The sequence below is a fragment of the Paramisgurnus dabryanus genome, chromosome 14, assembly GCF_030506205.2.
Source record: "Paramisgurnus dabryanus chromosome 14, PD_genome_1.1, whole genome shotgun sequence".
NCBI lineage: Eukaryota > Metazoa > Chordata > Actinopteri > Cypriniformes > Cobitidae > Paramisgurnus > Paramisgurnus dabryanus.
Genome location: NC_133350.1, coordinates 20,830,711 through 20,848,144, shown reverse-complemented (window position 1 = coordinate 20,848,144; position 17,434 = coordinate 20,830,711). Strand labels below are relative to the sequence as shown.

The window sequence follows — 17,434 nt, the reverse complement described above, 5'->3', positions numbered from 1 at the left end:
AACAGAATAAGTCACACTAATCCAACAAACACCAAACAAAAGCAACAGACTAATTCACACTGATCCACAAAACACAACCAACACAAACAAACTAATTCACATGGATCCAACAAACACCAATAAACTAATTCACATGGATCCAACAAACACCAACAAACTAATTAACATGGACCTAACAATCAGCAATAAACTAATTCACATTGATCCAAAAAACACCAACCAACACCAACAAACTAATTCACACTGATCCAACAAACTAATTCACAGAGATCCGACAAACTAATTCACACTGATCCAACCAACACCAACAAAGTAATTCACACTGATCCAACCAACACCAACAAACTAATTCACACGGATACAACCAACACCAATAAACCAATTCACACTGATACAACAAATACCAACACACTAATTCACACTGATCCAACCAACAACAATAAACTCCTTCACACTGATCCAACAAACACCAACAAACCAATTCACACGGATCCAACCAACACAAAAAAACAATTCACACTGATACAACAAACACCAACAGACTAATTCACAGGGATTACAAATTTCAAGTTTGTAATTTGCATTACATGAAGACATGTGACTATTAGAAGATATATATATCACTACATAACCTTTTCAGAAAACCCAAGATTGAGGAAAAACTGAAAACAGCAATACTGCACAATCCATTTTGGACAATACAGATAAAAAAGAGCAAAAGCAAATCATAGTAGATGTGTGGATACAAAAATGTAGTGTCTGGTGCACAAGGTCACAAGGAAATGTTTTCATACTATGCCAAAAAGGGCATAGTTCAATGACATGATGCTATGAGCTAGGAAAAAATAAATACATAATACCTTTATAAATTTCAAAATAATAAAGCTACACTACATGTAACAATACCAATCTTCATACAGTATACAAGTATCAAGTACTGAATAAATTTGGCACGCAATTGTTGTAATACTAATTGGCAGCTGCTTTCCAATCTGTGAAGATGTAAAGTAACACGTTAACACTTTATTACTACTCATTTAAAAATCATACATTTCTGAAGATATTTGACATTGCGGCTGTTTAATTCTCTTCTGTGTAATTCCTAAAAAAGCGACTGGAACATCAGCTTGTGGAGTAATGAAAAAGGTATTGAAATTCATAAAGTTTCTTTGATGCTACAGTATGCACTACCGAAATTATAACAACCAACTCCAAACACATCATTCTCTAGAATGATGTCCTATATGTGACCTCTCACATTCTCACACACAATCACCAGTGACCAACAGACCTGCCACAAAAACATTTGTTTCAGATTAACCTCGCAGCCACAAGCAAAGAGTGTGGAGCTCCAGCGCTGGCTCTCAGTTAACCTCAAATACACATCACACAACTCTCTGCCCCCTCTACACAGGGCAGTCGAAATCCCCAGTGGTCACAATTATCCAGCCAAGCACCTTCATCAAACACCCAGCGCCCGAGAGCACGTCTGACGCACCGCAGCCCTAATTCACTCCGTTTCCAAAATACACTGCATAAGGACCAAATAGCCACAAGCGAAAACATCTATCCATCCACCTCTCCCCGCATCTGCCGCCGAGGGAAGGGGTGGGATAATGGTGCTGTTTAACAGTTGCCGTTAGGATTCGGCTAGCAGGTGCTGTCGGCTTTCTCGAAACCCGGGGCAAATGTGAAATGTTTTATGTATGGGTTTTTTTTTTAAAACTTTGCAATGCACTGTGTTTGGTGAGTGTTGCCTATTCGTCTCTCTTTTGCCACATTTACACGTTGTAAATAAATGGTGGTCTGAACAATGGTTGTTAAATTGAATCTACACTGTAGAGACATTTATATACTTCATATATCTTTTTTTACCAAAAATGATCTAAGCTTACGTCAAGCTGGTCTCCTACTCTGGTGGAGCTGGTCTTTTGATGGCCAACCTGCTGAGACCAACTAGGTAGCTTTTTCCAGCAGTGTGTTGTCCCAAAAAGAAAAAGACAATGGTAAATAGTCCCTCTCCTCTGAGCTGTTAAACTGGGTAGTTTTGGTGAGGTAGAATAGACTATTGTATATCAAAGGAGTGCATATACATAATGCATCTGTCTTCCTGCAAACTTAAAAGGACATCCTGACAGTTATTCACCTTAAAGGTCACGTTCTTTCTGATCCCATTTTTTAAACTCTAGTTAGTGTGTAATGTTGCTATAATAGCATAAATAATACCTGTAAAATGACAAAGCTCAAAGTTCACTGCCAGGCGATAGATTTTCTTTAACAGAATTTGCCTTTCAAAGCCTACAGTGAACGGCCGGTTTGTACTGCAGCCCTCTACTTCCTGCTTTAATGACATCAACAGAACAGTTTTTCGACTAACCTCCGCCCACAGGAATACGCCAGTCGCCAGCTAAGCTAACGGCAAGCTAAGCTGCTGTTGAATCACAACACACTAAACAAACTACACAATCAGAACCCAATACGCATTTGTGACTGAGGGACATCAGCCCGTTTGAGGTCAGTGAAAACAGCGGTATACAGAAAAGTAAACCGTGTGAAAAACACAGCGTTTTTTACACGTGAAACATCAACACATGTTATATTGTGCACTGTAAACACAACCAAAGCTTCAAAAACACAGAAATAATGGGACATTTAAACCCACACACCTCGATTTAAATCCCTCAGTCCAAAAACACTGCAAATCCAGCTGTACCTAAAACAACAAATAGGTGTACCTCAAGTATTGGTCTTGGGTCCGCTTTAATTGTTGTTGTTTTTTGGGTTAATTTTGTTGTTTGAATGGGAAAGTGTTGATTGGTTTCAATCAATAATCAATTTCTAAATGAATGAGAATGATTTGAAAGAGGCAAGGGGATAAAATTAAACAACAAACTAATCAAACATTTCCAGGGAAAGATAGAAGGGATGTAACTGCTTATTTTATCCTGACAGAGGATCTAATAATTAACATCACATTAATATTCCTTCCACAGAGTCTGGGTGACTGTGAAAGCTCCTGTGAAATGCAAATCGCTGTACACAGAGGCTTCAGAGTGAAAACTTTGTGACTGCAGGGGAGGGCTAACATTCTCATCCAATAGAACTCACAAAAATTCAGGTACCCCATTGATGACAGAAGGACTGGAGAGAGATGAACCGACTGACACTATACGCTTTGACATGAAGAGGAATATTCACCACAATCCTTAGGTTTTGTTTATCTACTCCGTACGAATCAACCCTCAAAGCAGCAAAATATTAGTTCTGTGCTGTTTGGCAAAAACGAATGGTTTGACCATTTGGACACTTTGGAGAAATACTTTCCATGTGCAGCTTTATGTTTACAGCTGCATTTCCCTTTGCTGATAAAAATAAAAAAATAAAAAATAAAGTACACCTTATGAGTGTGAAGCCATGCAATTTTCAGATTGCTTAGAATGTATCGCTTTCTGCATGCTACAAAACTCGCACCATTAAAATCCCACAAGAATTTCATCTCTCCCATTATCGTAAACAGAGTTGCATTATGAAGATATCAGTCTTTGTCCCAAAAGCAAACACACGGAGCTAAAACTAAATCAACATGTGTGTTTACACCAAATGCAAACAAAACTATTAGCATCGTGCAAGGTATTGCGGTCTACAACAGGAAGGGTCGTTATCCGAGAGGCGACTCCTCGAATGGTGAAAGCTGGAAGCAAAAAGATTTCCAAAGCAAGTAATCAAAAGAAAGACAGTAAGTGCGTGTCCGGGGTAGAAAAGAATTGGTGAAAAGATGAGTTATGAGATGTGTGTGTGGTGGTGTGTTTACGATTGCAGGGCTGAGAAGCGTGCGTGACCGCAGCAAAGATATTGATCAGAGCTCAAACTCGTAATGATGGTGAAAAGAATTGGGTTCAGCTGCAAGCACACGTTTCTGTGAGGTGCCTTCAGGAGTCAACAATAGCTCAGACAAAGAAAACTTCAAAGAGCGCAGAAAAGTAGTAGTAAATTGAACTGTCTGCAATGAAGAACGTTATATTCAATTCAATTAAATTTATTCAATTTAATTTAAATACATTGGATGTCTTTTTTAACAATCCACATAATTTCAACACCGCAATACAAAGAGAAAACATTCAATGTGAGTTTAATACTAACTTAAAATTCACACAGTAAGTGTAGTGTATTTATGAAATGAGAATTGGTCTCTTTCTTTGTGCCATGATACAGTATATATTAGCCATTATTTTTTTGTAATGGACCGAACCTACCTTAGGATCCGCAGAGAGCATTCTGAAGGCTGTGTACACTTGGCTCTCCGTCACACCTCCACCCAAGTCCAGGAAGTTTGCTGGCTTTCCACCATTCAGGTCTATGATGTCACACGTTGCCATAGCAAGACCAGCACCATTAACTGTTGATACAGACATGAAATTATGCTCTTGTAATTAATTAGGCTGATGGCTTTAAAGGTGCATGAAGGCAAATGGGTTGCATGTCACTTCCGCAAACCTGGGTCCCACAGAACAAAGCACTCTTAGTTTTTAAAGAAGGCAAATTGTGCTTGACTAACAGTGTTAAGTGTGTTTGTAGTATCTGTGTTACCAGCCTGGCGAGCCGGTCACGACGTGCCGTGAGCTGTGAGGCAGCCAACTGATTCAGCCATTTCCTGCTCACACCATTTCTCTTGGCTCCACGTATCTCCCACATTTCCATTCTTTAGTGCTTCAGTTAACGTGTTGGCACAGACTCTGACACTCAACTCAATAAAGTGAAATTCAGCCGAACAGCTGCCGCTTTGCCGCTTTACAAAGCTTTCAAGGTGCAAACTAACTGCGAATAAATTGTGCTGTGTGTTTGTGCCTACACGACAAGGTCAGTTAGAGTCAGTTACGCACGTCTTGTCTACGGTATTATACGGCTCTTTCTCGGTGCTTTACTGTGAGCGGTGATTTATAATGAGGGAGCGCTTAAATGTGTAGAGTAGCAATCGTGTAGCTCAAGTCGTTTTCCAGAAGATTCTTGCTAATTAAAGCCCATTGGTTCAGGCAGGTCCTTTATGGAGCTGTTAAAAAGCTGCTGGAAAAGACGACTGGATTGATGCCCATTTGGTTAAACTTTTTTAAAACACTGTTCTCGATACTAAAATAAATGTGGCAGAAACTACAAAGACGTGGATTTTTCCACAGGTTTTGAAACGTATCAGGAGAGATGTACCGGTGAGATGCAAGTCCTAAAACCTTTGAAAATCCAAAATGCTGAAGTCCAAAAGCAAACATCCATCTGGTATGTCATTTTTAACCACTTAACTAAATAACTGTAAGCTATTGAGTAAGAACAGTGATGCAAGAAAATGAAATATCTGAATTTAAACCTAAAACTGAGAAGAGAATAGACCATGCTTTTTTACATTTCAAAGATTTTGTGTCAGAGGCGCTGGTTTCATGAGCCAAAAAATGCGGTTATGAAAAAAAACGCGGCTTATAAACCGAAAAATACGGTAAGTTGACTGAACTAATTTTAATGAGTAAACTCATTGCCTCAATAAAATTAAGTAATGGGTCTCCCAAAAAACGTATCTATTTATGTTCACTTAAAGGTGAAGCGGAGGATTTTCTCGAATTTTAGAAAAGAACCGCCCTTCTCCACTTTTTAAAAAATGCAATTGCGCAACACTCCTGATTGACAACTAGAAGGACCAATAGTCTTGATGATTCACCCGAAAAAAGAAAATCCTCCGCAATACATGTAACTTGGTGGCCACATAGACTGAACTTAAAATTTTAAGTTCACCAAACTTGGAGTTTGTACAGTGCACTTAAACAAGTTCACTTGGTGTTCATAAAGACTGAACTTAAACTGTCATTTAACTTTAAATAACAATGTGTAATGAAAGGTATTCAGGACTGACTCTATGTTAATCAATGAATAAACTTAATTCTCCTATGGTCTATGCCTTGATTTTTTAAGTTTATGGTATTTGTAAGTTAATAAGTTGAATTAAGAAAGATAGTTAAGTTATGGATCCAAAATGCAAAATTTAAGGCATGATTGCTTGACTTTTTGAGTACAGACAGCATTACGGCTTTCAGTGTGGATAAATATAAGTGACGAGCCGATTCTTTGTAGTGAACGAGCCGAATCTTTAGCCGCAGGCGTGGGACTTTATTTGGATGGGCACACTATGTGCCCAAAACACATGGGAGGACAGACAAGGATCATACAATTATGTGAAAGAAAGAAAGAAAGAGGGACACATGGTCTGAAGATCGCAAGCGTAGTGGTACAGGCCAGGTACACAGAGCATCAACAAACATGCAGGGCAGTCTGATTTAAAAGCAAGCACGTTGGGAGAAAGTGCAAGTACAAACACATTGTAGGGCCCCTGTATACAATATAGCCTATTAAAAATGTTAATAATTTTGCCTTTATTTATTTGATTTGTTTAATGTGGTAACGTGCTTAATTGTTCAAGAAATACTTTATTAAAATATTAAATAAAAGTAACTGTGTATTTTTGTAACCAAAAATGCATAAAAATAAGGCTTTTACTGTATGAAAACACTGAATAAAAAATGCCTACCAACAGAAAAAAACATTCACAACCCATCAAATTTTAGTACATCCCCATAGGATGGTTTTAAAAACACACCAAAACAAGCAATGTTTCCATCCAGTCCGATGTACTTTAGGTCATGTTTGGCAGCCTCGATCTCTATGGGGTCGCTTTCCTCTGTATCGTCCATGGAAAACACAGCTTTCTGTCTGAACTCTGCGTTGTCATCAAAGTTGATTTTGGCATCAAAGCAAACCACTGTAAAAAAAGAAAAAAAAAGTTTACTCATATTCTAGCATATGTCTAGTTCACCAATCTTTATTTACAAAAGTATAGTCAAGTGCTGCAGTTTGTCGCAGAATTTAATGTTCAGGTGTTTCTAGTCAGTCACGATTCAAGTATGTTTGATTTGTTCAGTGTGCTACCTTGACACTGTGGGTATACAACACAAATACATAATTTTCCAGTTTGAGTTTTTCTAAGTATCGGTGAGCGCTTTCCTCTAATAATATCACATTCGATAAGACAAGTAAAAGCCATCAGTTTGTTTCTTATTGCTTTATCAAACAAATATCTTGTTTCCTAGAAGCTGAAAAGCTCTCAAGACGTTTCTAGCGGAAACATCCACAAGAATCTCACAACTGTTTTATTTTTTTAATATAGGGGGGTGCGTGTGGCAAGCCCAATCATTTATGATGTGAACAGGAGTCACATATCTCTAAACATCGTCAAACGACTCTAATGACAAACTTTCATAGTTGAGACATGATCTTCACAGATGTAATGTATATGTCTATATTATCTCATGTCATACAGCAACAGTATACCAAACATCCACACAAGCACATCTAAAAATTAACCCGGGGAATAGAGTTGTCTGTGACTGTGTGCTCTGTGTGTTCGTATGTGACCAGACCCAGGACTCTTCTCATTTATGGTGCTTTGCAGTCTCTCGCTGTCTCCTGAGCCAATGGGGACCTGGAGCTCACTAACAAAGCTAATCTGTGTAAGAAAGAACACTGAGTGCACTCAGCTATTATCAACATACAATGTAACTAGGTGAGTTTTATTTTATATTTGAAGGGAACATAAAGAAAGAGAAAGAATAGAGAGACCAGAAAGAGAATAAGAGAAAGAGCGAAAGAAAGAGAAAGAAAGTGGAAGAAAGGGAGCGAAAAAAGAAATAAAGAGAGTGAGGGGAAAGAAAGAAAGCCTAAGAAAGAAAGAATTGGTGAGACAGGAGAGAGAATCAGAGAAAGAGAGTGAAAGAAAGAGAAAGAAAGAGAAAGGAAGAAAGAAAGAAAGCAGAAGAAAGAAATAGAGTGAGGGAAGGAAAGAAAGAAGCACAAGAAAGCAGAAGAAAGAAAGAGAGCGAGAGAAAGACAGTGAAAAAAGAAAGAGTGAAAAAAGAAAGAGAAAGAGCGAAAGAAAGAAATGGAGTGAAAGATAGAGAGAAAAAAGAAAGAGAGGGAAAGAATGGGAGCAAAATAAAGTGAAATAAGAAAGAGATTGAAAGAATGCGAAAGAAAGAAAAAAAAGGAAAAAGAGCAAAGAATGCGAAAGAATGAAAAGAAAGAGAGCAATTGAAAGCAAATAAAGAGTGTGAAAGCGGAAAAAAGAAAGCGAACGAAAGTGAACGAAAGAGAGCAAAAGTAAGAGAGCAAACAAACCATCGAAAGAGAGCGAACGAACAAACAAAAGAGAGCGAACGAATGAACAAAAGAAAGAGAGCAAACAAACGAATGAAAGAGAGAAAATGAACAAACGAAAGAGAGCGAACAAACAAACGAAAGAGAGCAAACAAACAAACGAAAGAGAGCAAACAAACAAACGAAAGAGAGCCAACAAACAAATGAAAGAGAGCAAACAAACAAACAAAAGAGAGCAAACAAACAAACGAAAGAGAGCAAACAAACAAACGAAAGAGAGCGAACGAACAAACGAAAGAAAGAGAGCGAACAAATTAACAAAAGAAAGAGCAAAAAAAGAGAGCAAAAGAAAGCAAGAGAGCAAAAGAAAGCAAGATAGTGAAAGAGAAAAAGAAAGAGTGTGAAAAATATGGTTGCAAAAGAAAGAGTGTGAAAGAAAGAAATAAAGCAAAATAAAGAAAGAATGAAACTAAGAAAGAAAAGAAGTAGAAAGAAAAAAGCAAAGTGAAAGCAGGAAAGAAAAAGAAAGAAAGAGTTAGAGAAAGAGAGTGAACATAACCAAAGAAAGAGAGCAAACAAACAAAAAAAAGAGCGAACGAACGAAAGAGAGCAAATAAACGAAAGAAAAAGTGCGAACGGATGAAAGAAAGAACGAACGAAAGAATGAGAGCAAAAGAAAGAAAGAGATAAAGAGAGTGAAAGAAAGAGTGTGACAGTAAGAAAGTGAAAGAAAGAGAGTGAAAGAAAGCAAAAGAAAGAGACCAAAAGTTGTCACATGCATTGTATATTGAAGGAGGATCCATTCCAAGATGGCAGCACGTCTCTCTGTTTGTGCGTGATTGTGCGTGATTGATCTGTTTGTTTGTTTAGAGGATAATGTTCATGGGATAATTTGAAAACAGTATACTGTTTACTTCGTGTGCTTTGAAACAATATTACTACTCATACGAAGAGGGTATATTTGTCATTCTCGTTGGTGGTATTGCGACGATGGATGTTCTATGACGAAAGTCTAGTCCAAGACGGGACTGATATATCCCCAGTGATCTGGTGCTGTAGTCTTATAGCAGAGCACTTTGATAACGCTTGAGGATCTGTTTCGTGCTGGCTGGTCGGGGCTTGGAGCCTGCTGGAGCTTGACTGTAGACGTGTTGCTGATTTTGATGTGCCTGATCGCTCCATGATAAAGGAAAGTGATTTTTTCCCCCTCGTTTTTACAGCTGCTTTCAAGATATAATCCGATGTTTTTTGGAAGCGGCTCGTCTTGATTCAACTCTTGTATCCACAGCACTGCTTCACTCGCTGGGTTTCCTGTTTACTAGTGACGACACGTGATATTAGCGATTGCTGCGGAGATTCGGAAAACCCGCATCGGATTTCATCGTATACCTGGACTCCGTTATCCCACAAAGACCTGTTTGTAATTCGTCCAGGTCCCGTGTAACACTCTGTCTCTCCTGGATGGTTCGACGGCCATGGAGAGAAAGATGCGGTTGGTCCTTGCCTTTTTATGTTTTTATTTTTTTCTGTTCTTATGTCCTACTGGGGGCATTTACTGCTGGAATGGCAATTCCGGTCCAGTGTTTCAAAGACCGTGTGACTCATACAAGGGCACGTGTACATTTGGTTGTTCAACTAATGTGGCTTTATTCCCTCTGCCCATACTTTTCCTCTCTGATACTGTTGACCTAGTCTGCCTGTCCAGTACTATGATGTTATATGATCATTTTATCACTACCTCTTGTATGTACCACACCTCCAATTTCGGATGGAGAAGAAATGTATCATACAAGAAACAACTAAAGCACAAATGTTTAATTGTTTTATTACTGTTGATGTCAGGGAATGTACAGCCCAACCCAGGCCCAAGTATCCCACTAAGTTTTAACACCCCAGCAGATTTTAAAGAAAGATCGGGTCTTGGTTTCTTTCACTTGAATGTACGCAGTCTTGTTCCTAAGCTGGATATGTTGCGTATTTGGGCCCTCTCTACAGATGCTGATGTATTCGTCCTGACTGAAACCTGGTTAAGTAAATCGGTTTCAGATAAAGAAATTAATATCAGTGGTTATAATGTTTTTAGGACTGATCGCCCCAATAGAGGTGGGGGTGTAGCAATATATATTAAAAGTCACTACCAAGTTAAAACACTGCTATCCAAATCATTAGTCAAACAGTTTGAATTTTTAGCTCTGGAGCTTGAAGTTTCAAAATCACTCATTATAACAGTTGTTGGCTGTTACAGGACACCTTCAGCTGTTAGTGGTGCTCTACCCTCCTTAATGCAACTCCTCTCTGACTTTAACTCTAGGGAATTAGTAGCCTTTGGAGACCTTAATTGGAACTGGTTACAACCAGTATCTGATGAATTTAGAGCTAATTGTGATTCATTAAATCTTTTCCAGATTGTTGACAGTCCCACACGGCCAAACCTTAAAAATCCGGAAAAATCAACGTTAATAGATGTGATTCTAACTAATGTTCCTCACAAGTACTCAACTGCCTCCATATTTGCAAACGACATCAGTGACCATTGTGTCGTAGCAACAGTAAGAAATACTAAAACTTCAAAAATTAAACCACACATCATAGTCAAGCGTAATATGAAGCATTTCTCAGAAGAAAAATTCCTTAATGATCTGTCTAATTTTGACTGGGAAAAAATTAACATCAGTAGAGACGTTGAAAGTGCCTGGAACCTATTTTATGAGGGGTTTACCAACATAATTAATAAGCACGCCCCACTAAAGAAATATAGGGTCAAAGGCCGAAAAAATGCTTGGTTTTCACCAGATTTAGTGACCACTCTCCACGAGCGTAATTTGGCATGGGCAAAAGCCAGGAAATCAAACAAGAATTCTGACTGGCTGGTCTTCAGACAGCTGCGCAACGCATGTACCCTTAAAATTAGAAAAGCTAAAGCTGACTATTTTCTTTCTCAAACCACTCATAATCTCAATAATCCGTCAAAATTTTGGAAAACTGTCAAGTCATTATCAATAAACAGTGAAGGCCTTGAGCTTCCCTCAAGCATTGTAACTGACTCTCAAAAAATTACTGACAAGGCCAAAATGCTTGATTGTTTTAATGAACATTTCACTGCTTCAGGATTCTTATTTGAGTCACTCAGTACTCAGCATGATTGTTGTTCTTCTACGGTTGAGACTGTTGGTCTAAATCCTTTTAGCCACCCTTTTAGTTTTAGTTCTATCACAGTTTCAGATGTAAATAAAGCCCTTAAGCACTTGGACACAACAAAATCCGCAGGCCCTGATAAATTGGATCCCTATTTTTTAAAGCTTGCAGGAAATATTATTGCCGTACCCCTGACTAATATTTTTAATTTGTGTTTAAACACAAATGTGATTCCTCCCATCTGGAAATCAGCCTTTGTGGTTCCCATTCTAAAAGGTGGTGATCCTTCCATTTTAAATAACTACAGACCAATCTCTAAACTGTCAGTGCTGGTCAAGATTTTAGAATCCCTTGTCAGTGATCAGTTAAAGAAATATTTTAACAGTTATAATGTTTTATCTGATTTCCAATCTGGTTTTAGAAAAGGGCATAGTACAACATCAGCAGCTCTTAAAGTTTTAAATGATTTTATTGAATCAATGGATAACAAGCGGCATTGTGCAGCCCTTTTTATTGACCTTTCAAAGGCGTTCGACACAGTGGACCATACAGTACTTAAACAGAGACTGTATGGGGCTGGGCTCAGTGAGCAAACTATTGGCTGGTTTGTTAACTACCTTACAGATAGGACTCAGTGTGTGCAGGCGGAGGGTAGCACATCTCGCTATCTGAAAATATCAAAAGGTGTGCCTCAGGGATCAATCCTAGGACCATTGTTATTTATCATCTATATTAATAACATTGATCACAATGTGTCTACTGTCAAATTTCATTTTTATGCTGATGACACAGTACTGTATTGCTCAGAACCCACTGTTGACCAGGCCCTCTCCCAGTTACAACTTGCTTTCAACATGCTTCAACAGAATCTTTATGAGTTAAAACTTGTTCTTAATGCAGATAAAACTAAAGTTATGCTTTTTACAAATACAAAACCTAAAACAAATGTGCCTTCAATTCGCACTACACAGGGAACAAAAATTGAATTTGTCTCTAAGTACAGATATCTCGGTATTTTAATTGATGAATCTCTTTCTTTTAGCCTTCACATTCAGCAGCTGGCAAATAGATTAAAACTTAAATTAGGGTTTTACTTTAGAATTAAATCCTGCCTTTCGTTTGAATCTAGAAGGAGGCTGGTTAATGCCACTTTTATGTCTGTACTTGACTATGGTGATGTTTTATACATGCATGCGTCGTCTACTAGTTTACATACATTGGACAGTGTTTATCATGGAGCATTGAGGTTTATCACTGGTATGAAGGCCCTCACTCATCATTGTGAACTGTATAATCGGGTTGGATGGTCATCTTTATCAATACGGAGACTTCAACATTGGCATATTTTTATATACAAGGCAATATTAGGTCTCCTTCCATCCTACCTCCTGACATATATAAGTGAAAAAGGTACTGGGTCTTATAACCTTCGTTCCCAGGATCATTTCCTTTTAACTGTCCCAAAGGTTCGAACTGAGTTAGGAAAAAAGGCTTTTCAGTTTGCTGCTCCTTCAACATGGAACAAGTTGCAAGATTCTATGAAACTAACTAAGTTGGTTTCACTGGCCGCTTTTAAAATGATGTTATTTGACTCACAGGCAGCCACATCTGGATGTGGATGTTTTAATTGATGTGTAAGGATTCTGGTTGACTTTGAGGGATTTAGTTTTTTCTTTATTTCTATTTTTTGTGTTTCTGTGTATTTTGTATTTGTGTGTACTGTATTGTGTGGTTGTACTGCTGCCTCCCTTGGCCAGGACACTCTTGAAAAAGAGATTTTTAATCTCAATGAGTCTCTTCCTGGTTAAATAAAGGTAAATAAAAGTAAGAAAGCGAACGGACAAATTAAAGAGAGCAAACAAATGAAAGCGAAAGAGAGCTAACGAACGAACAAAAGAGACTGAATGAACAAATGAAAGATAGCGAACAAACAAACGAAAGACAGCGAACAAACAAATGAAAGAGAGCGAACGAACGAACAAACGAAATAGAGCGAATGAACGAATGAAAGAAAGAAAGCGAACCAACAAAAGAAAGAGTGAAAAAAAGAGAGCGAAAGAAAGAGGGTGACAGTAAGAAAGTGAAAGAAAGAGAGTGAAAGAAAGCGAAAGAAAGAGAGCAAAAGAAAGAAAGAAACAAAGAAAGACAGAAAGAGAGCAAAGAAAGAAAGAAAGAAAGAAAGAAAGAAAGAAAGAAAGAAATGAGAGAATCAAGCCAGCTATTAAGAAAGAAATAACAAGCTAATTTTCAGCACCCTTCAAACTGACAAACACTCTCACACCTATTTCCTCATTAATGACAAAAAATGTGTCTTCTTGATAATATGTTTGAGAGCATTTCAGTGGGAAAGACACCAAATTTTATTTTTGTCACTATTCTTAAGAAAAAAAAACAACTGAATATACAATGCATTTAAGGACAGCCAAAGCCTTTCCATTATGATCTTGCTGTCAAGAGAAATGTCTCAACTAATGTGGTTGTCCAAGGGATATTTCCAGAATACATCTACTGCATATTTCACAGAGAAATTAAAGATATTTCAGAAACAAATGAGGAAGTTTTAAACCTAAACACAGAGCTATTGATTGCATGTACTAATTTAGTATTAATTATAAAATGTATGATTGATTGACAGCTATCATGTATATTCATACAATCACAAAACACAAAGAATACAGAACAAGAAAGAAAGGAGCGAAAGTAAAAAACAGGAGAAACTAAAAAGGGCCGTCAGTTTTGTCACGGCCCCTATGAGGACCAAATCATTTTGCCATTATGGCATAGAGCAGAGACGATTTCTCTCCCCCTTCTTTAATTTGACAGACTAATACTGCAGGCATTACCCTCTCTGGACCTACTGTATGTAATTTCATACCAATAAACGTTACAACATCCTACATCATCTACTAACAGGTACCTCAAAAAGAAATAGCTTCGGAAATAGCATTTGATCATATTAAGAACATATTTGTGCCAGTGTGACATTTTCTCGTAAAGTTTTGCTGAGGCAGCACTCGCCTTAGCCGTAGAGTTTGATTTAACCAGCCATTAGTGTGAAATGACGCTTATCCTTCAAAGCTGTAGGCTTTTACTGGGAAGCTCTTATGCAACATACGGGCAAGTACTCGCATTCACGCTCACACATGGGCGTCTTACCTTGTCCCTCAGGTGTTTCTCCGAACGGATTGACTTCGACTTGAGTGGCGTCGACTTTGAGAAACAGATCATAGAGCCGCTTAATCTGATCTGCAGCCTGTGACAGATCCACAGAGAGCAATAATTACCCACACCGCACACAAGCCACAAAACTCTGAGGTTACATAAGCCATTCAAAGTACCTTCACAACACACACACACACATTTACACTTTGGGTCATACACACAACCAAGTAATGAGGCTGACCGAACATCTGCTCTGCTGGTCAGAATGGTCTCCTGACATTTTGAATATGTCTATGACCACAAAAATATTGTTTAATAATTCACTGATGTGCATTTTAATGATAAACAGTATATCCTCTATAAGAAACATAATATAAATATATAAATATATATATATATTTGCTCTTTCATATTCCAGTAACTCATTTCATAATGCTTTCATATTTCTTACTTTTTTAACGCTTTTTTATATTTTTTGTAATACTTCTATAATAATGGTCATTTTGAACTTGAATAGTGAAAACTGTGAAGAAGTAGACAACTTGTGCACTCCCGAACACAACAAAAATAGGGCATTAATCACAAAAAAGCGACAGCATGCCCACACATTGAAATGCAAGTGCGATTGCAACCTTTTGACCCATCTGGTCTTTGCAGGCACAGATTTAAAGAAAATCTGTGACGTTTTCTTTTGTGGTACTTTTGTGGATTTGTGACAACAATATAAATTTAAGTAATATACTTTAACATTATTCATTATACGTAAGCTAAGGAATAAGATACTCAAAGCTGTTCTGTCATGAAATAATGGCGCATGCACACAAAAGCATTCTTGATAACTTGTGGGATGACTTGTTTTCATGTAACTTGCAAAAAATGAAACAATGCTCTCTGCTATTTTCTAAAACAACCGGACATGTCAAACCGGATGCGTCAATAAGCTCGTCACTGATTGGCTTACACAACAACGTGTTATGCAAATTTCCCGCTCTTTTGTGAAATGAGTAATTGAGATAATTTGTGTCATTTGCATCACCCAGCGTGTATTCGAGCCTTTGCATTGACTTTATGTGCATGCCGCAGTATTAATTTTACATCCAGCGTCACGTTTTTTAAATAGCAAATGCATTTGTGCCCATTTGTGCGCCCATGGGCGTGCTGGTTTGAAAAAAAGGTGTGTTCATACCAGTGTTAACGCAACTAAAATACACTTAAGCCCGATTTATAGTCGTGCGTAAGCTCTACACCATAGCTACGTTGAGGTTATCCGTAGCCTGTGCGTAGCTCTGCTTAGCCTGATGTGCACCTCGCAAGATTTTTAACAGCGCGTCAGTTCTACGCGGACTGCTAGCGCTGTGACTGGTCCACCAGAACCCCTCCCGTCAGGTAAAAAACTGCGTCATAGGTAACTCCTCTAATCTATTCTCTTTGTTATGAACTATCCATTGCGATCGAGCGAGGATTTCCATGGTGGGTGCTTCAAGAGCATCAATTCTGCGCAAAGGAAGGCATAATCGTAGCGCACAGGATGATTTAGGTTCATCAATTCTGCACCCTGGATGTGCATAAAAGTTCCGGTCAAGCGCATAATTCCCAAAATAACCATCTGCACACTAAAGCTTTTATTACTGTGACAGTTTTGCGCAATTAAGGAAAATATATTTAGCATATTTATTTGATCAAACGTGCCTATTATATGTTCTACTAAACAGTGCCATTTGATTAATTAATGTTCTTGTAACTTGTAAATAATTTTAAATTATTGGTTTTTAAATGTAAAATTATACTAGATGTAGCAGAAAGCACTTTACACATTTAACAATTTTATTATTAATTCAACAATAGTATCGGATCGGTATCGGGTATCGACAGATATACAAACCCCAGGCATCGGGATCGGGACTGAAAAAGTCGGATCGGTGCATCCCTACCTTTAATATAAACTTTAATATTCAGTCATACACTCTATAATACATTTTTGAAATTTTTTTTATGAATGGCATTATTATTTGCAGACGGAGTTAGCAGAATAAGTCTGAGGTTTACTGGAAGGTAAAGACAGAAAAGATAACCAACTGTTTATTGCTCTACATCACACTACTTCCTGCTCTTTCAGAAAAGATTTGTCATCTTAACAAATCTAACTTTAAAAGCATTTACGAGTTGAAATGACATCGCCCTCATCCCGTAGTCGACGGAAGCTCTTAATAATGAGTGCATACTGACAGAAAACATTGTAGCGCGACTCTCATCAGCAAACACTGGCACGCTTCGGCTCTTTGTCATCTAACTGCACTTCAAAGTGGTGAAGAGAAGTTAACAGTATACCGCATCACAAACCGCTCTAATTAGCGTTGACTAAAACAGACGCTTGCGAATGATGTGTATTAAAAGGGTCTAAAACTGACAAGCCAGACATTTAGTAGTAATTTCTTCTTCTGTAGGAAATCTGAAGTCTTCTTGAATCAGTGACTATTCGAAGAATAGTCTATATCTAAACGTAGTTTATCCATGTATAAAATATTTTTGAATAATACAGTCTTGTGGTACTGCATGAGGAAGCAAGTGCAAATAACAGCTCCATGCTAGCAACACAATGCAGAAGTATACTTTATGTATCTCCTGGTGCAGAGTGGGTGGAGATGTGAATTTTCTATTCATTCTCAATGCTAAGAGGCAAGCGGCATTGACGCGTAGGGAATTGTAGGATTGGCAGCAAAAGGGGTAAGTACATCAAAAGGCTTTGTTTTGCTTGAATTTTTGCTATTGAGATCTCAAAGTTCCTGATGAATTAAGTGCAATTATTTTATTAAATTAATTGCATATTTAATCCTGCATATGACTATTTCATTACAAATGTAGTGTTAAAAAAACAAAATATGAATATTCTCCAAACTTCCGGAAATGCAAACCCGTGGAAAAAATGTCACATTTTGGCATGTAGCAAAGT

The 17,434-nt window shown here is 37.9% G+C and overlaps 1 protein-coding gene across 1 annotated transcript in view; it reads right to left on the bottom strand.

The window, feature by feature from the left end:
- suclg2 (succinate-CoA ligase GDP-forming subunit beta) overlaps nucleotides 1-17,434 on the bottom strand; it is a 118,860-nt gene that overhangs the window by 45,018 nt on the left and 56,408 nt on the right. Inside the window, exons 7-9 of the mRNA XM_065241536.2 lie at nucleotides 14,479-14,575; nucleotides 6,635-6,796; nucleotides 4,254-4,396 (exon numbers count right to left, since the gene is read on the bottom strand). Coding sequence (XP_065097608.1) covers nucleotides 4,254-4,396; nucleotides 6,635-6,796; nucleotides 14,479-14,575 — 402 coding nt within the window. The remainder of the gene's footprint in view (nucleotides 1-4,253; nucleotides 4,397-6,634; nucleotides 6,797-14,478; nucleotides 14,576-17,434) is intronic.